General features: G+C 49.2%; 2 protein-coding genes across 4 annotated transcripts in view; both read left to right on the top strand.

The window, feature by feature from the left end:
- Positions 1-4,216, top strand: part of Dcps (decapping enzyme, scavenger) — a 64,523-nt gene extending 60,307 nt beyond the window's left edge. Inside the window, exons 5-6 of one of the 2 annotated variants that reach the window (XM_029564289.1) lie at positions 2,002-2,112; positions 3,751-4,216. In XM_029564289.1, coding sequence (XP_029420149.1) covers positions 2,002-2,112; positions 3,751-4,008 — 369 coding nt within the window. In that variant the 3' untranslated portion in view covers positions 4,009-4,216. The remainder of the gene's footprint in view (positions 1-2,001; positions 2,113-3,750) is intronic. The other variant, XM_008834615.2, reaches the window with a different exon arrangement.
- A 10,602-nt stretch (positions 4,217-14,818) lies between these two features.
- The window catches only part of St3gal4 (ST3 beta-galactoside alpha-2,3-sialyltransferase 4), a 43,564-nt gene continuing 35,819 nt past the window's right edge, over positions 14,819-22,563 (top strand). The window contains exon 1 of one of the 2 annotated variants that reach the window (XM_029564281.1): positions 14,819-14,936. The gene's annotated coding sequence lies outside the window, so the exon portion shown is untranslated. Of the gene's footprint in view, positions 14,937-22,336; positions 22,440-22,563 lie in introns of those variants that run through there. The other variant, XM_008834603.3, reaches the window with a different exon arrangement.

Genomic DNA, 22,563 nt, shown 5'->3' with positions numbered 1-22,563 from the left:
TAGGGCCTATATGGTCATTAGTGATTCTTTTGTTTGTTGTTACTGCAAGCCCATGGTTGAAACTCATAAAGTACAAAGGACATGCAGGAAGAGTGAGTTCTGTCAGCCCACAGTCCTCAACTTCCCTTCTCCAGAAACCATCATTGTTACCTCTTTATTTTACCTTCCAGAGGTGATCTTTGTACATTGTGAATCTAAATGTGTGTGAACACATACATTTTCACTCCACAGTTTAAGCTCTTTGGCGTAAAGTTCTCAGACCAGAAATACTTCCTTTGAATCACTCCAGGAGTTGAGCTATGTCTCTCTGACACTCTGGCCATTCCTGGTCTTGCCCCTTGCCAGAAAACTTACTTTGGTTTATCTGTCCTGACTGATGAGCCACCTTCTGGAGTATCAATCTCAAACTCTTATCTGCCTTGTCTAGCTTTTTTCAGCTCATTTCTCTATGCTAGGAGGATCTTTGGCTGCCTGCAGAAAACCTTCGGTCATGCCTGACATCAAAGAATGTTTTTTTTTTCTCCTTCCCTTACCCAGCCTCTGAGCTGACACCCAGCACCAGGCTCCATGCCTCATTCTGTGCCAGTGGAGCAGAGAGACACTATTCATGTTTGGGATTTGTCTACAGACATCATCTAAAACAAATGCTGTTATTATTCGGGTATCCTGTGACAGTGACACATCACACAGCTGAATGTACACACCGATTCAAGCACTTGTGTTTTCTGGTTTCCCCTTGACCTCCTCACCAATGTGAGAGTACATTTCCTGAGCATAGGGCATGAAAGGAGAGTCCAGATGGGGTTTGTCATAAAAGGGAGGCCTGATGGGCACAGCTCAGACATATGCTGTGAGTTTCTCATGGGCGCATGTGCAGCAGCTCTGGGGCAGAGTCTAGATTCTTAGAACTCCAGCAGGAAGAATGACTGCCACGAAGAGACTGACACACCTGGACACCAGGTGCTGTATGGTTGCTTTCGTTACCAGGTCTTAAGTTTGGGCCCTTGGGAATTTGGCTGGGTGACTCATGGTCCCCAGATTATCTCCATGAGGAATTCAACAAGTCAGACCACAGGGCTGGGGGCCATTGGATTCTCCTCGAGACTTGGCTCCCCAGCCTTGACATGGCTGGCACCTGGGTGTGATAACCAGGCAAGGCCAGGACTGGGGAGCAAGGGTGGTGTACGATGGGTTTTTGGGCAGGAGGAAGAGTTCATTTGCTATCTGGCACAAGATCATATTGACACTGGTTCTTTGCTCTGTTGTGATCTCCAGGTTTTCCGCCAGGCGCCATTCACAGGAAGGACTACAGGAAGGGCTGCCTGTGAACCGTTGAGATAGGGGAAGAAAGAAATAGCTGACCGTTATGGTGGCACATGCTGCTGAGTGAACCTCAAGATCCCTTTCCCCCTTTGCATCCTCCATGCCCCTGCATGTACCTTTGACTCCACATAAACTGAGCTGCCACCCTCTCTGAGCCTTTGTTCTCACAGTTCCCTTATCTCTTTAGATCCAGATCCCTTGCCTTCTCTAGGAGGACTTCTTGAATCACTCAGCTAATTGGAGTCTCCTTCCTCTTGTGTTGATCACTTTATGTTTAGAGGAAGTGGTAGAGCTTGTGCTGAGCATGCACATGACCCTGGGTTCCATCTCCAGCACCACAGCCAGATATATAGTCTTCATTTCATATAGTCGAGTGACTTATGTAACATGGGTTAGATGATAAACTCTTGAGGGAAAAGACTTGTGGTTGCCTCTTTCTGATCATCCCCATCTCCCTCCTTATCAGCTCTGTAGAGTATATACAAATTCCCAGATGATGATCGATTGGGTTTGGGACCTGGGGTTTCTTTAGATATCTGCAGTACCTGGAGATTGGTCCTATTATGAGGACTCTCCAAGTGACTGTGGGGGTACATTAGGCCTTGGGGATGAGTTCCCAGGCTGGCAGCCTCCCTACTGAGCTTAGCATTGCCCTGTTCCCTTTTGATCTCTGTGCAGCTTGATGACCTATACTTGATTGCCATCTGCCATCGTCGGGGCATCAGATCACTTCGAGACCTTACTCCAGAGCACCTGCCATTGCTGAGGAACATCCTCCGGGAAGGACAAGTGAGTTGCTTCCCAATGCTGAAGCCCAGGCTTCTACCAGATTCCAGTGTGTTCTCTGGGCCACTGTTCTCATTGATTCCCAAGACTCTTTGTCCCTGGTCCTGCCTGATACTCCTGTTCTACTTTCAGACACTTTGCCCCCACACTTGCCTTCCCCTGCCTTTCTCTGCAAGTTCCATCTGGGATGTCCCTTCACCCCATAGACTCATGTCCCTCCTACCCCAGGATCACCTGCCTTGTTCATGACAGCTGCCTCCTGCCAGACGAGTTTTTTGGCTATTGGTCCCATAACTTTGACTTGTACAAATGCCTTCTCACTTAGGCTGAAGGCAGGCTAAATTCTGTGCTTCCTGATGTGCTGAGGTGCTTTCTGTTTGGGACATTATAGGGATAGGGAAAGGAGTCTTGGGGGCAGGAAAGTGTGGGAGAAAGGGTGGCTAGAGGCTTGAGTTGTGGTCCTGGCATGATGTTTGGCTCCTAATTATCCAAAGGCTTGGGGCAGGTCACTACCTCTGGACCACAGGATCTGGTTGAGGTCCCTTCTAAATCCACATTTCTACAAGCTGAGTCTCAGCCTTTTCTCTGGAATGTGTGAAGATACCCATCTTATCAGGGGCTAGTAGTCACAAAGGTGCCCAGGAAGAGCTCTGCCCCTTTTAGACCAGTACTAGGGTGCTGCTTGGATACTACTTCTCCTGCCCCTGTGCCCTAAGTGCCCCCTCTCCATGACACCCTTCTCTGTCTGCCTTTACCCTCTTAGAACCACTCATTTCTCTTAGGAAGTAGCCTTTGGATATTACCAATGGCATAAAAGGGTGTCTTTCTCTCGAGGAGAAAATGAGAGCCCCACTTTCTTGGCCTGCCAGCTTGGGCAGCCTTGCTCTAGCTGTCAGCTCTGCTTATCCCACGAAGCCCCCTGCTTCCTTTGAACCTGTTCTCATCCTGCTGCTGTGATTCTCCTGCAGAAGCACCAAAAGCAGAATATGATTTGAGGTTGAGTTCTGAGCCCATTGAAACCTGAGTCTTTTTCTCCTCTGAAGGAGCTATGGGGGGTAAATAGAGACCTCTCCCTCTGAGCAAGATAGATGTGGGAAAAGTGAATCAGGACCAGTGTAAATGCTTTCCCCTTCTGCAAGGGGCCCTGCTGAGATCTTAGAGCCCTTCACCAGGTCCCTTCCTCCAGCCTTTCTCTTTCACCAAGTTCTTAGCACAGCCCCCTCTCCAGTGTTACTAAGCCTCCTTCCAGGAGAGGGAGAGTTCCTCCCACCTGCTGCAGGATTGCTGTAGGTCATCTGGGGGAAGGACAGTCTCTACAGTCTTGGGACTCGGGACCTGACCTTAGGAGGTAGAACTTTCTAGACTCCTAAAGGAAGCCTGTGTTTTATCCGGGTTGGGGTGGGGAATCCTAATGGTGGCCATGGCATCCGTCTGTAGGGGAAATGTGTCAGCTTTGCTGTTACTGCATTTGCTGATTTCTTAGAGGGAAGACAGGGATCTAAGGTAGCTGGGGCAGAGAGTCTGGATTGGAGAGTTTTATAAACTCCCAGGTCAGCCCTAGTTAAGGTAGGAGGAGGGTCCAGGTGGGAGGTGGAGGAGACCCTTGGCTGATGACTTTCTACTGCTCCCTTTCCTCACCAGGAAGCTATCCTGCAGCGCTACCAGGTGGCTGGAGACCGCCTGCGCGTGTACCTGCACTATCTGCCCTCTTATTACCACCTGCATGTGCACTTCACTGCCCTGGGCTTCGAGGCCCCTGGCTCAGGTGTGGAGCGGGCGCACCTGCTGGCTGAGGTGATCGAGAATCTGGAGTATGACCCCAAGCATTACCAGCAGCGTACTCTCACTTTCGCCCTCAGGACCGATGACCCCTTACTTGGGCTCCTACAGAAGGTCTAGAGACCCTGAGTGGCTGAGAGCAAGCACCTGAGGAGGGAGGCACTGGTGGGCAGGGCGTGGGGTGGTACGGACTGGATTTTTATCTCCAAGGGGTTTTTCTAAAATGTATTTTGTAGTTTCTTGGCCTTTTGGCTAAGATCAAGTATAAGATATATTTTGTACTGCTTTATTCCTCATATGATAATAAAGTACTTTCTTATCAGTAAAGAATGATGGTATAGCCTGGGGAAGCTGGTGACCATGAAGGTAGGTGGGCAGAGCTGGTGGGGAAGTCCTGGGAAGGGTGGAGAGTTTCAGAATGTCACCACAGGTGGTGAGTAACAGCCCTTGTTAGGGGCAGAGCTTCCCCCACCTCCCCTGTGCGGTCCATGACTGATGTCCTTGTCCTGAGTTTCTCTGTGGACTCCTTCCTTTTCTGCGGCCATGTTCTTCTCTCCCCAACTCTCCTTTTGGGCAAGTTCTTCTCCCAGCTCCTCCCCCCCAAAGATCAAATTCAAAACCTTTCCGGAAATAGTCTGTGGAGGGTTTAGATGCCACTTCCTCCTTCCCTCCCCAGTAATGAGGTTACACCCTGTATGTACGTCAAGGCTGTTGATAAACTTGTTGAGGGGGCTGGGGATTACTGCCTGGAACTAGGAGAGTTTTAATGAGAATCAGATGATGCAAGCCCCAAAAGCCTGCCTTTTCCTTCTGTTATTTGGTCAATGAGTCCCTGGCCTTGAATTTATTATCTAGGCAGGAAGACAAAACAGAAGACCAAGTTCAGAACACCAACAGCAAGGGCAAAATAATCAGACTCGGGGGGTCAGGGTGTGGTTAGCACCTTGGTTCACAGAATCTTGGAGCAGGAATGGACCTTGAGGCTGATAACCAGCCATGGAGCTGGCAGGAGCCCACTAGGAAGAGTGACATCTGCCACTGCTTCAGCAGAGCAGGGAACATCAAGCACTAACAGTTTACTTCAGTACAGAAGGCAATTGCATTTCACTGGCAGAGCAAGGCTGATGTTTCCTGTTGGGCAGAAGAGGGATGAGGATACTGTGCCCTGCTTGGGAAGCTTTCTCCTGGGAGGCAGGATATTGAGCTCTGAAGTGTCTGTAAGAGGAAAGTATGAAGAGGGGTGGCTGTCACCCTGCATCCTCCTGGCCTGGTAACCAGGAGGCTTGATTCAGTGCTCTGCCATATTGTATGCAAGTGAGGCCCTCAGTGATAGCTGTGGCCTTGGCACCTGCTCCAAGCCCAGTGCTGCCTATGGTGGAGAACACTCAGTGGCCCTTGAAAGAGAGATTCCCTATAAAAAGCAAAGGATTGATTGGATGGGGTGGTCAGGAAACCTCTAGCAAGTCCAGGTGAGCTTGACAGAGCTACTGGTCTCCTGACCCAGCCTTCTCTGCAGTGCTTCAAGCACCCCAGGGCTCAGGTATGTATCCAGCCACCCACACAGAGTTGTAGCAAAGGAACTATTCAGGTGGTGACCAAGGCAGGAAGGTCTATCACAGACCAGTTCCTTTCATGGCTGCCACATATCTTAGAGCTATTTCTAGCTTGCAGAGCTGCTTCCTGGGTCTCAATTGCTCCCTTTCCAGGCACCAGGGGAGAAAAGTGACCACTAAAGCTCATGGTGCTGACAAGAAAATACCATCTGACCCCAGCACTGCAGAGGTAGGTGCCAGGTGAGGCCTTCTTCCAGAACACACAGTCCCTCTGCCACATCACATGCTCCTTGTACCCCCAACCCAACTGTGCTACCTGTGGGTCCAGTGTTGTCCCCCGCTACCCCTAGGCTGACCTTTGTGTTCTGTGCCATCATCTTATGGTATCTGGATGGTGGGGTAAGAGTTCGGGGAGGCTGGTGGAGGGAGTAGGGGACTGCTCTTTCACTTAGATCAGTCTATGGGGTCACAGCAGTGAGGGTGGTGAATGAGCCTGGAGAGGAGAGCATGCCTCCCCAGGCACAGTTCTAGACAGGTGACTGGTGCTCCAGATGGCTTCCTGGCTCCCTCTTGCTGGTCAGTGCCATCTTTGTTTTGATGCCTCTCTGGGATAGTGTCCCTTACACAAACACACACACACATACACAGATACACATGGACACACACAGACACACATGGAGGCATACATACATACACATGTATGTACACAGACATGCATACATACACATGTATACACACACACACACACACACACACACACACACACACACCTTGTTTACCTAATATCACAGAGGTCTTCTGGTCTCCTCCAGGCCTCACTACTTAGTTTTAAGGACCAGCAGCCTCTGCCTGAGCTGAGGTCAGTTGACGGCCCCTTCAGAACCAGCCAGTGCTCTGCACTGTGACCTTCACAGAAGATAATGGCAGCTCTCTCCCTAAAACCTCAGCCCCCCATTGTCTCATCACCTCCCAATGCCTCATCCCACTGAGGCTCTTCCCAGGCAGCCTGGCTGTATTGATGGTATTGAGATCCCAACACCACCCTTTATGTCTTTATGGGGTAACCCTTCCTTTGAGACTCTCCTGCCTGACTTGTCTGGGTAGCTTCCCACACATGGCTTCTTTTCATTCCTGCTGTTCTTGCTGGGCTGTTGCCTTCCCCATTGGACTGAGAGGGCCTTGAGGGTAGGGGCTTGTCCTTATCTCTGGCTCCCCAACACCTGGGATACTGTCTGACTGGGCAAACCAACGCTGAAAATTTACATTTGTATAGCACATCATTTCATGGGGCTCTCATCCTCCATTTCAAGGCTCACAATGCCTGTTACAGGTTGAATGTTAGCTCCAGGAAAGGGGCTTCTGCCTAAGGGCCTGTAGTGAGTAGTCAATAAACTTTGGAATGGAGCTGGGGTCTCAATCAGGTCCTGATTCCCAGGTCAGAAAAATGCCACTGGCAGCCATCCCTCTGCCTCATGTTTCCCTCCTTCTGTCAGGTCAGAGCCCAGCATCCTGTCTCCTGGGAGAGAAAGGCCCCTGCAGGGCCTATTATGATCAACACTCCCAGACCAAAGCAGCTTCACTCTGACAGTGAAATCCTGCTGTCCTCTGTGCTGGAGAGTACCCTCATGAGCATGCTTTAGCACTGGGAGACATCACCCTGACCAATACAGGGACCCCTCCATGAGTGGCTGTTGGCCTCCAGCACTTGGCCTGCTTTCTTCCTGGCCTGGTCTGAGGGGAGAAGCAATGGATGCAGAGTGGTTGCTGTTCCTTATCTTCTCTTTATCCCAAAACCTCACAGAGCAAAACTGTCAGCACAAAACCAAGAAAAAGAAAATATTTAAACCCTGTTTTGCATGTCCCTGTTGAGCTCCAAACTGACAAATCAAGAAACACACACTGTACTATTTGAAAATATTTCCCTTATAATAAATACTTCCTCATCTAGAACATTTAAATACAATCTTCCTTTGGTGTCCTTGGGAGTTTAATTATAGGACACACCACCCTGATGCCCAAACTCTGGATGCGCAAGTATCTTAAGTGGGGTAGTAGTGGTCTGTCTATACAAATCCTTCTATATACTGAGTCACCTCTGATTACTTTTAATATAACATAAATAGTCATTATTCTGTATTGTTAAGGGAATAATGTCAAGAAAAAAGTTTGTACTTACATATTTTTCATATATGCTTTTTAAAATTACTTATTTTTGGTCTTTTTGAGAAAGGGTCTCCCTATAGCCCCAGCTGGCTTGGCACTCACTATGTAGACCAGACTGGCCTCCATCTCAGAGAGATCTGCCTATCTCTGCCTCCTGAGTGCTGGGATTAAAGGCATATGCCACTACACCTGGCTGTATTTTTCATATATGCTTTTTTTAAATAACCTTGGGAATTGAACCCAGGGTCTCACACATACTAGGCCATTAGCTGCATCCTAGCCATACATATACATGTACATATGTATATTTGAGACAGAGCCTTGAACTTATGATAATTTATAATTCTCCTACTTCCATGTCCTGAATGCTTGGATTCCATGTGTGCACCATTATGTCTGGTTTATGTACTGCTAGGGATTGAACCCTGGACTTTGTGCAAGCATGCTACCTTGTGAGCTACATCCCTAGCCAAACATAATTGATTTTAAAGTACTTTCACAAAATAAATGTTAGCAACCCTAAGTTTTGTTGTTTCTTTTTTTGTTGTTGTGTTATTTTGAGGCAGGGTCTCCTTATACAGACCTGGATGATCTAGAACTCACTGGGTAGATCAGGCTGGCCCTGAACTTGCACTTTTCCTTCCTCTACCTCCCAAGTACTTGGATTACAGGTAAGAGCCACCAGGTGCAGCATAGCAACCTTAAATTCTAACATTAATGACATTATGTTGTATTCTGAACTCTATATTGTGTTAAGATTACAAAGTAAATACTACCATCAGAAACTGAATTTTTTAAAAGTATTTAAATTTCACCATGAGTTCCAGGCCAGCTGGGGCTACAGGGAGACCCTGTCTCAAAAAAAGACCAAAAGAAAAAAAAAGGGTATTTAAATTTCAATTCAGTATAATAAATAGGTTTTGAACATCTACCCTTTTTCTTTTTTTGTTTTTTTTCTCCCTAAGAACCTGGAGTCAGGTAGGGTTCATATAGAGCTTACAATTTCAGGAGGAATATAGGTATTAATTAGAAAGCAATGACAAAAGTAATGACTGCCTTGAAAGTGAGATGTATGGGAGCTTAAACTGGAGGGAACTTGGGTCTATACTTTTAAAAATTGTTATTGTAGCCGGGCGTGGTGGAGCACACCTTTAATCCCAGCACTAGGGAGGCAGAGGTAGGCGGATCTCTGTGAGTTCAAGGCTAGCCTGGTCTACATAGTGAGTTTCAGGACAGCTGGGGCTACAGGGAGAGCCTGTCTCAAAAAGACCAAAAAAATAAAATTAAAAAAATTGTCTGTCTGTCTGTCTGTCTGTCCTAGTTTGTTTTTCCATTGCTGTGGCAAAACACTCTGACCACTACTAACTTGGGGAGGAAAGGGTTTATTTGTCTTACATCTCCTGGATCACAGTTTATCAGGGAGCCCAAGGTAGGAACTCAGGGCAGGAACCTGGAGATAGGAGCTAGAGCACAGGCCATGGAGGAACGCTGCTTACTGACTTGCTCCCCTAGCCCCTGCTCAGCCTGCTTTCTTATGACACACAGGCCCACCTGCCTGGTGGTGGCACCACCCACAGTGGGCTGTGCCCTCCCACATCACACAACAGTCAAGGTGCCCTACAGGCCAGTTCGATGGAGGCAATTCTCCAATTGAGGCTCCCTCAATCCAGGTGTGTCAAGTTGACACTCAAGCTATCCAGCACAGTGTGTATGTGTGTGTGTATTTCTTTGAGGTTGGATCTTTTCATGAAGCCCTGGCTGGTCTGGAACTCACTATGTAGAACACACACACACACACACACACACACACACACACACACACACTGTAGAATTGATAAACTAACATGTATTACTTAACACTATCTTTTCATGATGAGAACATTAAAAAATCTCTCAGCAATTTTCAAGTATATGATTCATTGTTAATTATGGTCACTACACTGTCCTGTGGGTTTCTTGAACCCATTCTTCTGCCCAGCTGAAAGCTTGTGTCCTTTTCTCCGTCTTGTGTCCTCTCCAGCCTGCCCTGCTCCTGCTAACCACCATTCTATGCTCTGCTCTGTGTGCTGGACTTTTTTTTTTTTTTTTTTTTAAGTCCATATAAAAGTGAGACCATGTCCTACACATCTTTTCATGCTCTTGGTTAAAATTTGTTCACCAGTCAAACAGCAAGCAGAAACAAAAGCCCACAAGTGTGGGAGGCCATGGCTCAGTGTGGCTGGGACACAGCCAAGCATCCAGCACAGGGCATACACAGATAATGAGGAAACTAGTTGATTTTCCTTCAGAACCACATTGAAGAAATGATGGGCTAGGAGTGTGGCTCAGTGGTGGAGTGCTTGCCACAGCAGGAGGACAACTAAGGATAAAGGGTAATTTTAATTAATGTGTATGTAAGAGAGAGAGAGACAGAGAACATGCATATGTATTGGTATGTGTGTGGACCAGAGGACAACCTTGGGTGTCATTCCTCAGGTGCTGACTGTCCACTGTTTTCTTTTTAACTTTTCTTTTCCTTCCCTTTCTCTTTCCTTTTCTTTCCTCTTTCTTGAGACAGCATCTTTCACTGTCTTAGAACTTATCAATAATTTGGCATTACAGCTATGTGCCACCATGGCTCACACTTTTTACATAGGTTCCCTGGATCAAAGCACTTTATTAAGTGAGCTATGGCCCCAGCCCTAAAGGGTAATTTTAATGTTCTGTTCCTCTGGTGCCTGGGAAGCAGAGTTGATGGTCCCAGCATGGCCAAGTATAATCAGGAGCAACTTACATATTGCTCATGAAGTAGGGCTGACAATCATCCCTACTTTAGAGGGGTTTGTAAGGATTAAATAAAAGGATTTTTGAACATAGTTCTATTACTTAGTAAATGTTAGCTATTTTTCTGCTATGAGATTGAACTTAAGAAAGACATTTGGGGCTAGGTACTTGCTATAGCCTCTGAAAATTTATATGTTAACATCCTAACACCCCAGGTGACAGTGTTAGGGGCAGGGCCCCTGGGGGGTGATTAGGTCATGACAACAGAGCCCTCGATGGGATTAGTGTCATATTAAAAGAACTCCAAGAAAGCCAGGAGGCTTCTTGGAAGGCTGAAGCAGGGGGATTGTGAGTTTGAGGTTGGTCTGAGCTACAAAGTGAGACCCTGATTCAAAAAACAAAACAAAAACAGGGCTGTAGAGATGGCTCAGTGGTTAAGAGCACTGGCTACTTTTGCAGAGGACCCAGGTTCTGTTCCCAGCGCCCACATGGCAGCTAACAACTGTCCGTAACTCCAGTTCTAAGGGATCCGATGGCCTCTTCTGTCCTCCGAGGGCATTGCACGACACAGGTGCACTTTACAGGCAGGCAATACACACTTTATATGCAGGCAATAACACATACACATAGAATAAAAATAAATAAATATTGAAAAAAAAAAACATTCCTGGTCCAGCAAGATGCTCAGCAGGTAAAGGGACTTGGTGTGAAACCCAATAACCTGCACTGAATCTCGGTATACACACAGTAGAAGGAGAGAACAGAGGCCCACATCTGTCCTCTGATGGTATACACAAACACATAACACACACACACACGCACATTAAACACAATTAAAAAAAAATTAGATTTACTGACCTGAAAATCCAGTCTAGATTACATAGTGGCATGGTAATCTAGAGAGGCTTTTTGTTTGTTTGGTTGGCTGGTTGGCTTTGACACAGAGTTTCATGTAGCCCAGGCTGGTCTCAAGTCAGTTATGTTGCCAAAGATGACCTGAACTCCTGATTCTCTTGTCTCTACCTCACAAGTGTTGGGGTTACAGGCAAGTGCCAGCATACCCAGTGGTTTATGAGACAGGGACTCACTCTGTAGACCAGGCAGGCCTAGTGCTCATTATACTCCTTCCACCTCAGCCTTCTTAGTGCTGTGATTACAGGCATGTGCCACTATACTCAGCTAAGATTTTTAAAAAAGGCACCACACACTGTGGTTAATTGATTGTGGTCCTAAAGAGAGGTGGGGCTATGTGCAGTGACTTCTTGGGATCTCTTCCAGCCTAAAGGTTCCTGGAATGCATTTTAGCCTTGGCCTACTGGCAGCTTTCTAATACTACAATAGAGATGTCCCCTGCTATTGAGATCCCTGGGAACAGCTCAACTCCACGGTCCAGCCATATAAATCTGATAAAAATAGGCCCTGAAATACCATCCTGGGGTTGCTATTTTTAAAAGCATCTGAGATGCTGGTATTGCGTCTATTTCTTCCTCAACCGGCATCTTGCTGTTCCCTCCTTCTGGTGGGCAGGATGTTAACGTGGCACATGTGAGGGACAAGAGCCAGAAGTCTGGGAGGCACATTTGTCAGGCGGCTCCAGGGCTGCTGCCCACACCCACTGCCTGTCAGGGAGGAGCCCTGAGCCCTCTCCAGGCCCAGATGCACCTGCCCCCTCCCACACCCCTCCCTCCTCTGTCTCCTCCTTCTGCTCCTTCTGCTCCTCTGGCTGCCCCAGCAGACAGGTGTCCTGCCACGGCTTTCACCACTGCTTTCACCTCAGAAGCAGGAGAGGTAAAGGGGAGGCAGGGGATGGAAACCTAGGTGGTACTGCTTGCAAGCAGAGCAGGACTCACACCTGTTCTTGATGTTGTCCTGGCCTATCTCAGTGCAACTAACCTGAGGACAGTACCCTCAGGGCAAGCCCCCTATCACCCTGCCTCTTAGTGCACAGCTTGTATTGTCCTGTTGAAGGGTGCAATGGAGTTGGGAAGGGCTCTGAAGCCCAGGGCCTAGTATAAAGAGTGTCAGGATTGCTTTCCTCTGTTCCACAAACACAGCTTTCGGCCACCAGCTCAGTTTCTAGATGTACTGTTAAGAAACTGGAGGGGCTGCCAGGCCATAGTGATATAGGCCTTTAGTACCAGCACTGGGGAGGCAGAGGCAGGTGGATCTCTGTGAGATAGAGGCCAGCCTAGTCTATACAGTGAGTTCTAGGCTGGCTGGGGCTAAAAAGACCAAAAACAAAAAGAAAAAGGAAAGAAACTGGAGGGGAAGTCTGGTATGGTGGCTGGCACACTTGTAATCCTGGCATTCAGAAGGCTGAAGCAAGAGGATAATTTGAGGCCAGCCTGAGCTACCCAGCCTGAACTATTTAGTAAGACTGTCCTTTTTTTTTTTTTGGTCTTTTTGAGACAGGGTGTCCCTTTAGCCCCAGCTGGCCTGGCACTTGCTATGTAGACTAGGCTGGCCTCAGTCTCACCAGAGATTCACCTGCCTCTGCGTCCTGAATGCTGGAACTAAAGGCACGTACCACCATGCCTGGTGGTAAGGCTGTTTTTAAAAAAAGAGAGAGAAGGAAGAAAATCAAATGGAGGGGAAAGATCATAAGCACACAGTGACCTAAGGGGAGGTGATAATAATTATCTTCTGGGAACCAAGACTGCCATAAACTAGGGAAGAGGGTGGGCAGTGGATCTGAATAAATTTTATAAGTTCAAAGAGGCAATCTTCCACCTGTGTAATAATAGCACAGCTACATGTAGCATGTTATGATTTCAGAACAAGTTCACATCCATTGCCTCATTTAATGCTAACAATAGCCCTTTGAATAAGCTCAGTTATCTTTTTTTCTAGCAACAAAAGGAAAGCTATTTAGTGGCAGAGGCAAGGTTGGAACCCACGTCTCCAGGACCAAAAATCTGGGTTTTAAAGTTCAATGTTATGGCTAAAGGGTGTTTGCAGAGTTCTTAGCAAGAAGTACAAATTTATAAACTTGTCTTTAGATTTTGTTTGTTAAGGACTTAGCCAGGTTTGGAGGCTGGGCTGCTTCTTGGAACCGCTTGCCAGACATCTAAGTAGCCTAGGGCAGTTTCTCTCTGGGCAAAACAGGGATTTTCCTTCTTCCTTTTGGCTTGCCCAACTCAGGGTCCTAATCCTTGTGTTCTCTATTCCAAGCTTAGTTCTAGACCAAAACATAATATGCAATAAATATTTGTTGAATGAATGTGACTGATGATGCCCAATGAATTACTCAAATAAAATTAGGCATTGGTGAGGTGCCAAACAGCCCTTGAAGGTGCAAGGTGTGCAAGGTGTGATTTAGGATGAAACAGTCACCAGGTCAACTCTTTTCATTTTGTTCCTACAGAGCAGCACTTGCTGAGTTGGGGGTTCCCAGCAGGTGAGCCCTCCAGCTTTGCTGAAGATGACTTTTAAGTTGCCACTTCACTGGAACCCCATGTGCTGTCAGTTATTCGTCTCTTGCACTTAGTCACATCCTGTACTGCTTTATTCTTGAAGGGAGTCCAGTGTGTAAGCCTTTTCTCTGCAGCTGGATGGTAAGCTTCCTGGGGACAGCAACTGGGTCTGACACTTTCTTTGGAGTGCCTGGTTGCCTAACCCTGGGCTGTTCATGTTAAGGACTCAGTGACCCTGTGCTAACCTGTGAAAGGGACTCTGAAAGGGATGGTGGGATAGCTTCTGCACTGTTTTTCAAATTGGGCAATTCCAGAGCTCAAGAACAGGGTAAAGGCTTGATGGGGCTTCCCCAGGATCCAGGAAGCCTGGTGCCCTCCGTAAGAACCAAAACTGAGAAGTTATCAGAGGCTAAGACAGGATATTCAAGGGTGGGTGCAGAGAGAACAATTTGGGGCGACTCCAGCCTGGGGCAGAGAAACCCACGAAGGATGGACTCCCACCCCTGTGCCTCAGTTTCCCCACTGAGGGAAGAACAGAGTCCCCCGCGCGGCGACAGCAGAGAAGCCATTCTTGTGTCTTATTGTTCCCAGGAGGGTGTGGGTACGCAGCTCTGGGCAGACCAACCTGGCGCCAGTGACAGACAGTGCCTGCCCTGGCTCTGCTCTCACCCCATCCGGCTTCCCTCACCCCGACGCCGTTGCCCGCCTCTCGCGGCGCCCTCTAGGCCTCCACGCCAAGCCAGCGCCAGCAGCCGCCACCTCGTGCCCCGCCCGCCTCGCCTCCGCCCTCCCTCCCTCCCTCCCTCCTTCCTCCTCCACCTCCTCCTCCTCCTCCTGTCCCGGAGCACCCTCACCCCCGCCCTCCCCTCCCTCCACCCGCGCGCCGCTCGCGCTCCCCTCCCTTCTCCCCGCGGCCCGGAGGAGTCGACTGGGCGGTGTGCGCAAGCGTGGCCGGCCCCTTCCCCGCCCCCCGCCCGGGCCCGGGCCCCCGCCGCCCCTGCAGGCGGACTTGGCGGCTCGGCGGCCGGCCCTGCTCCCGGGACAGGGACCCGGCCGAGCGGAGCCGCTGCGCCAGCGGTGCCCCTCCAGCCGGGGCAACTAGCGGATCGGAGCTGCGCGCGGATCTGCCTCGCCCCGCCCCGCTCCACCCGGGAGGGTGAGTACGCGGCGGCCGGGCTCCAGGGGCCCGCGGCGGAGGGCGGGGAGCTCCGGGCTCCGGGGCTGCCTGGCCCCCGTCTCCCGCCGCGGCTCGGGGAGGGGGTCGGGCTCGGCACGTGGGCGCCACGTTGCTCTGGGTCGGTGTGGGGCGGCCACAGCCCAGGGAGCTGCTTTGCTGGGTCCCTTTGCCTGGACCAGATTTTCGCGGGAAGCCTGAGTCGTCGGGCTCTCTTGGAGTGAGCTAACGGGACAGTCCGCAGAAAAGTTTCTTCCTCCCCCAGCCCTGGCCAGCTTGAGGAGGTGTCCTCACGTCCAGCGTCCTTTAAAGTCTGGGACATGTGGGCCGGCTTTGCTGGAGGTGACAAGCTTTGCAGGGTCAGCCTGTGTGCCAGAGTTGCAAGGTCGCTAAGTAGAACCCAAAGGTGGAATTGCCACCTGGAGGCTGGCGGGACCCACCGTGAAGTGGGGGTCTTTGGGCCTAGACAGCTGTGCCTCAAAGTTGGCTGGATGGTGGACTGTGGGAAGGAATGGGACAGAGTAGGTTGGACCAGAGCCATGAATCAGAACCCGTTACTGTCTGCCCTGGGTGACTCTCTGGGGACCCTGTTGGCCGGGACCTCTGGGCAGCCCAAAGCTGCCAATGTGTCTGTCAGCACTGCCCCTCCTTTCCCAGTTCGAGGGGCAGACTTGTCTTGGCTATGAGTCCTGATCACTGCTTCTTAGGATCCCCAGGCTAGATTCCCAGAGCCAGGCATAGGAGGCTGCTGCCTGGAGGCTCAGGCTGTAGGTAGTGTTCCAGTGCACCGCAATGCCCTGTCTGACCTCAGCTACAGGGTAGGTTGTTTGTCACAAGGGTCAGGAACTTACACCACTGTGCAGGATCAGTTCTATAGACCCCACTTGGCCCCTCCAGGCCTCTATATGAGGTTTTAAATGAGTTCATCTGTATTACGTACTTTCAAAAGTGCACAGAGAAGAGCGGCGGTGTGTTTGCTATTGGAAATACTTAGATATGCTTACTCTCCAAAGCAGTCCTGTAATTCTAGAGGGGGTACCTGGGAGGTGACAGTTGCTTAGGGCCTAGAAAATAACTATGGAGATAGATGTTTTGCTCTTTTGAGAACTGACCTGCCAATACCCTCCCAGCATGCTGGGGTGACCCAGCTTCCTCTAACCTGTTTCCTGCACTGCTGTTGACCCTACTCTGATCTCTCCTTCATGTCCTGTCCTGTTGCATGGGGTGAGACATCTCAGGCTGTTTAGTGGCCCTGGGCTCCACTAAGAAGTCAAAGGAGAGACAGGAATTGGGGCCAACCCTCCAGGATTTAAAGGTGACAGTGAGGTAAAGAGAGGGATGTAGACAGAGTTATAAAAGTAAATTAGGAGCTGGGGGTGTGTCTCAGTGGTAGAGCACTTGCAATCCCAGTATTATAGTAAAAGAAAAAAAAAATACAACTAAGAGACAAGTTAGGGATGAAGCTCAGTTGGTAGACTGCTTGCTTAGCATTCACAAAGCCCTGGGTTTGATCCCTAGCAACTGCCTAAACTTTGTGAGGTAGTGCATGCCTGTAATCCCAGCATGCAGAAGGTGGGATCCCAGCTGTTGGTAGGTAGTCAGTTCAAGGTCATTTTCTGCTTCATAGCAAGTTTGAGACAAACCTAGACTGCATAAGACCCTGTCTCAATTTCCCAATGCCTTTGGGAGAGGGCATCTTTATCTTGGGAGTAAGTTGTTGCTCAAGAGGAAGCCCCCATTTCACTAGGAGTGGCAGGCCTAGGCTGAGGCAGCCCCTGGTGCTTTTTGGGCTGTCTTCCTTCCCTTGCGCCCTTCCCTGAAGCAGTGACTCACCCACAAGAGTGCCTTGGCCCCTCTACCCTCTCAGCTCTTTTAGACTTGTAGGATTTCATTTTCCGGGTAAAACCAAGAATCTGCCCCTTTCTGGAATTGTTAGAGATCCTGGGAAGGACCTCCCTTCTTCCCTAGGCAGGGAAGAGCAGAGACCAGCCCCACTTCTGCCTACCAACTTGAGTCTTGGCCGCTCTGCAATTAATCCATTGGGTTGGCCTACACCCCGATGGCTTGCTTTGTAGGCCCCCAGACTTCTGGTCTCAGTCGCTGCTTCAGGGTTTCCCAGTGGAGTTGGGAACTGTTCTTGTCATAGTGGCTCTAGGTTTGCATTATACAGCGTTGGAGGGAAGACACTATTCTACCTCAGATGATACCAAGCAGTTGCAAGCTACCACATTCCAGGTCCCAGTCTTGAGGGAGGGAGCCATGGAAAGGAAGGAGCCTGAAGGTATAGACAGGGATCCTGGGGCCTATGACGGCCTGAAGGCTAAGGCTACAGATTTCAATCTAGGTAGTCCTGCAACCACTGGGAGACAGACTTTGGACATCAGAGGGCAGGGCTGGTGGGAAGAGTGGGGCCCCACGCTTGTTCCACCTGCTCGGGTCCCAGCTGCTCAATCCCACAGGGCTGAGTTAGTCACTTCTGTGCAGTGAGCTGATGCCCTGAGTGGCTTAGCTCCTGCTTCTTGTTCCTCTGGCCGTCAGCATCTTCCTTCCTCCTAAAGATCCCTGGCCTTGACAGAAAGTTTTTGGTTTCCACAAGGAAATGGCCAGGACATGGCCAGAGTCATCCCACACTATCCTTATCAGTCTTTCCCAGAGGAGCTCCAACAACTTTGTGTGAGTATTCATGCACCCCCGCCAAGTGGGGGCAAGTCCCCCCTGACTCCTTCTACACTCCTGAGGTATGTCTGACTGATGTAGGTGAAGGCAGTGGTCTCATGTGGATTTAAGTGGGAGCAATGGCAAGGGGTGACCAAACAGGCCAGAACCGAGGGGTTATGGTAGGTTGTTGCTTTTAGGGTGAGGAAGGTGTGGGTGTGTGGGTGTCCAGAAGTGCAGGTCTTTCCTTAGCCCAGGCTGGTGCTTTGCCTAGAGTTGGGAGAGCAGTGGCTGGCTACAGCTCCAACTCTGCCCACCCAACCCCTAAAGCATCTGTGCAGAAGGCCGATGTGATTGGGGTCTGCTCAGGCTGGCAGGGAGGAAGATGTTGCTGCTCAGACTGAGGTGAGGCACTGGTCTGACTAGACCCTTAGTTTCCCTCCTGGGCCTCGAGTGTGAGGAAGCCCAGGAGTAGCTGGGACTGAAGGATGATTTTTTTTTTCCTCCTTAATTCAGGCCTGTGCTAGAGTTAGGGACACCGATCTTGCTTTTCTCTTTGAAAGGAGGCATATTGCAGTGTACGGGGACCAAGTTTGGAGGATGCTGGGTTAGTACACATAGTGTTTCTGCTTTGGGCTCTAACCTCTTCTAGCTGGCAGCTTATATAGTAGCAACACGACCTATGTCTTGCAGCATAATAAAAAACATAATGAAAAAGGGACTAAGAGTCAGGCTTGGTGCTTTACCCCTGTAATCCCAATATTTAAGAGGTGAAGGCAAGGAGGATCAGGAGTTCAAGAACAGCCTTGATTATAAAGCAAGCTTGAGGCCAGCCTGGGCTACATGTATAGCCCCTGACTCAAAAAATAAAGTGAACAAAATATTTGCTATTCAAGTATGAGGACCTGAGTTTGAATCCCCAGGACTAGGACTCCTGAAAACTGACACTCAGTAGTATGTGTCTATAATCCCAGTGCTTGTATGGTGAGATGGAAGGTGGAGTCAGAATTCCCTGGAAGTTTGAGGGTTAGCTAGTCTGGCATATGTGGTGGTGAACAACAGAGACCCTGTCTCAAAGTGGAAGGTTGTCCTCTGACCTCTACATGTGGTGTGTGTCCACAGTTGCACAAGCATGAACATATACAATATCATACACATTTGTGCAAAAAAAATTAAATAAAAAACCCAGCACGATATAATTTATTTGCATCACTTCATGTGAGCCTCATGCAACCTTCTTCATAAACCCATTTGTAAAGGAAGAAACAGAAGCTTGGAAAATGAAAACTCTACCGAGTACCTACAGCTCATAACCAGCAAAGCTGGTACTGAGACCTGTTTCCAAAGCCTGAGCTTTTCAGCCCCATTCTCTCTGTGTTTCCAACCTGGAGCCTGTCCTACCGGTCCCATTGGTGATTGGAAAAGAAAGACTGGTTTGCTCAAGGTCAGGGTGATTTAGTGTCAAAGATGGAACTTACAAACCCAGGCCTCCCCTCTGCTGCCTGAACTTATGTCTATCCCTGAGCGCTGCAGCCTCTTGAGTTGGGCTCCTCATCCTTTTCAGTGGGGCAGGTCAGGGCTCTCTCTTCCCTGCCGGCCCCTCCCAGCCCCCACCTCCAGGCTTTCCCGCTGGTAATTGCTTACATCTGCCCTGCCTGCCCACTCCTATTCCTTGGAAATGTGGCTCTGGCTTGCCTACATGGCTGCAAGGCCTTTTCAGGTGACTGTGGGGACAAGTGAGAAAGGGGAGGGGCTCCATTGGGGTCTGAGCCTGGGAATCCTTCCAAGTGCCTGCTCAAAGTGTGTGGCATTCTCAGGTTGAGGCTGGTAGGAGCACCTTTGCTGCCTGGTGCTCCCCAAAGACCCCATCTCCCCTTAGGGAAAGCTGCTGTGGACAGGCTATCATAGCCCTCCTTGTCCCTTTGAGGTTGCTGACTTAGGAAGTGGAATACCTAGCAGGGCACATGCTGGTGTTGGGAATCTTTGGAAGGGAAACCATCCTTGAGACTGTTGGTGGCCAGAGCCCAAGGGTTCTGGAGCTTTGGGCATGGAGAAAGTTGTTACTTGTTACTTTGATCTCATATGACTGTCACAGAACTAGGGAGATGAGGCCCACATTTTACCTTGCTCTAAAATAAAACTCACATATGTGAGAGCACAGCTGCACTCTGTTCACCCCCCCAGTACCCCACCCCAAGATTGCATGGGCCAGGTGGGGAGAGATGCCAGCAGGATAGCCATCTGCATGTTTTAGAAGCATGCCTTGTGATGGCCACTGAAGATCCTTAAGACATACCAGTGACCTTGACAGAAGCAAGGACTGTGCAGTGAAGCAGGCACCGGGAAGGAGGCATGTTCATGGTGTGGAGTGGACCTGAACACTTAGGCATTTTCATTTCTGAGATTATAGGACTTTAAGGTAAGCTCCAGGAGCTGTCTGCCCTGTTCACTGCTGTATTCTTTTTATTTTTATTTGTTTATTTATTTATTTATTTGGTGTTTTTGAGACAGGGTCTTCCTGTAGCCGCAGCTGGCCTGGAACTCACTATGTAGACCAGGCTGTCTTTGAACTCACAGAAATCCACTTGCTTCTGCCTCCCAAGTGCTGGGTTTAAAGGTGTGTGCCACCATGCCTGGCTCTATATTTTATTTTAAAATTTTATTTTTATTTTATATGTATCAGTATTTTGCCTACATGTAAGTATACCCATGCATGTAATACCCACAGAGGCCATAAGAGGGTGTTAGAGCTCCTGTAATTGGAGTTAAGAATGATTGTTAGCTGACATGTGGGTGCTGGGAACCAAACCTGGGTCCTCTGGAAGAGCAGTCAGTGGTCTTAACCACTGAGCCATCTCTCCAGTTCCCTCACTGCTGTATTCTTAATGCTTGGAATGATGACTAGCAAATAATTGCTTAATAAATATTTCTCTGAAGAATGAATGGAAAATGTAGTTCAGGTTTTCTAGCTTTGTCTCTACACTGCCCTGGCCCTGCTGCCTCTTTTCCTGAGAGGAAAGGAGTAAGAGCTTCCCTTTTAATAGATGAGCTGTTTGCTGGAGACTGGCCTGGCCCTAGCCTATGCTGCCTCCCAGAGTGGGGGTCCTATGTTCAAATACAGGGGAAGCAGGCAGGAGTTCCCTGCGGGGACACGCCCCATTCCTCTACCCCAAGTCCAACCAGTCACATTTCTGCACCTGTCGCCCATCACACCCCTTTTTTAGTAACTTTCAGATCCCTGAACAGACTTGGTCACAGCCTCACTTCCTGTTCCTATGTCAACTTCTTATTTCTCCAAGAAAGGTACCCTTGAGGGTGTAACAATCAGTTGGGGGTGACATCTGTAGAATAAGGGGTTTATTCTTAGTTCTAAATACTGGGTTTCCAGTTAAACTCCCTTGAAACTGGCAAAGAAGTTTTCTTGACTTTAAAAATTAAAAAAAAATTTCCAGCTGCACCTAGAGTACCCTCTTCCCAGTGGCATGTCATATGGCCTCTTATCTCCTGGCTTTTGCTCCCACAGTCCTGCCATGTGGCTTGGGCATCTTTGGTAATGACCTTTGTGAATGGCCAGTATCTTTGATACCACCTTGAGCCTCTGTTCTGTGAAAGCTTTCTGCGTCCCTCTGCTTTCTCCAGTCTGCACACATCTCATTCCTGTGATCTGGAGGGAACCTTGCACTTGAGCTTTCGATTCCCTCAGCTGAATGCAGCTGAACCAAAGGCAGCCGATCCAGGGCCAGGGCTCCTGTGGGGAGATGTGGAGCCAGGAAATTTGTGCCCCTGGAGGCAGGTTGTAGGCTCCCAGAGCATCCCTTCTTTCCTACCTCCAGCAGCTTTTGTTAGCATTGTTTATACCACCAAGAAATTAACACTCCTTAATGAGATAGCATTTCAGATAGCATTCAGTGTCTAGAATCAGTACTCTTGTAATTGCTGGCTGGTCTCCCGTTATTCCAGGGAGACTGCTTTTTGGCCCTGAGGAAGAAGGACAGGTGGCGGGGCAGGAACCAGATCTCAGGGGTAGGCATCAGTGTCAACTTGCTGCATGGTCCATGACCCAGTAACTGCCCCATAAATATTTTTTTTTGCAAATGATACTGTGAAAGCATAGAAAAGTCCCTTTCTTGTTCAAGATCATAGAGCGCCACTCTCCCCATTCTGTGAAGGAAGGGGAAAGGCACTGCTTGGGCTAAGCTTTATGCATGACCCTGGTTCTCTCCTCCTTGACCTCACCCCATGTCTTTCTCATATAGCCCATGTGTGTTACATGTTCCCACTTGTGGAGGCTAACTTCCCCTGGGGCATAATGGGTTTCTAGGACCAGGTGGGCTAACATACGTAGCCTGGAATTGCTTAGTGCCTTGGACTAGACTGGACTGGCCATGTCCATTGGAGAGGGTAAGGGGCTGGGAGAGAAGGGCGTGTTGATGGAGTGTGGGGACTGTCCTTATTCTGGGCCTTTCTCTCTTTCTGGTCCTTTGTCCCCTCATTGGCCCCATCTTCTCTGCTTTTTTTGTTTTTAAAATAAGCTTACAAAGTAATAGCTTTCCATATGGGATTTTTATACAGAATTCATTTTGGTTGCTCCCCCTCCCTCCTGCTTTCCTTCTCACTTCTTTAAAAAGCCCTTTTCTGCTTCGCTTGAACCTTGATAAATCTTTTGCCTCCTCACTCATCCCTCTGCCTTCATCTCTGCCTCCTTTTAGAGTGAAAGTGGCTTTTCCTGCGGTAGGGTGTGTAAGGCAGTGATTGCCCAAAGCATTTACTCCTTTGATCATCAGAGCCACCTCCTGGGCCCTCACCCACCTCCTTGGACATGTTGGTCAGGTAGGTAAGACCTTGTCCTACCATCTAGGGTCTCCAAAGAAGGTCTAACGCAGCACTTTCCTGGCCCTGGCCTCCACCCTCAGCTCTCCAGAGTTCCCATTCTCCACCCCCCCCACCCCCCCAC

Source organism: Nannospalax galili, unplaced genomic scaffold, assembly GCF_000622305.1.
Source record: "Nannospalax galili isolate Female #2095 unplaced genomic scaffold, S.galili_v1.0 scaffold690, whole genome shotgun sequence".
NCBI classification, from domain to species: Eukaryota; Metazoa; Chordata; class Mammalia; order Rodentia; family Spalacidae; genus Nannospalax; species Nannospalax galili.
This window is presented reverse-complemented; position numbering and strand designations above follow the sequence as displayed.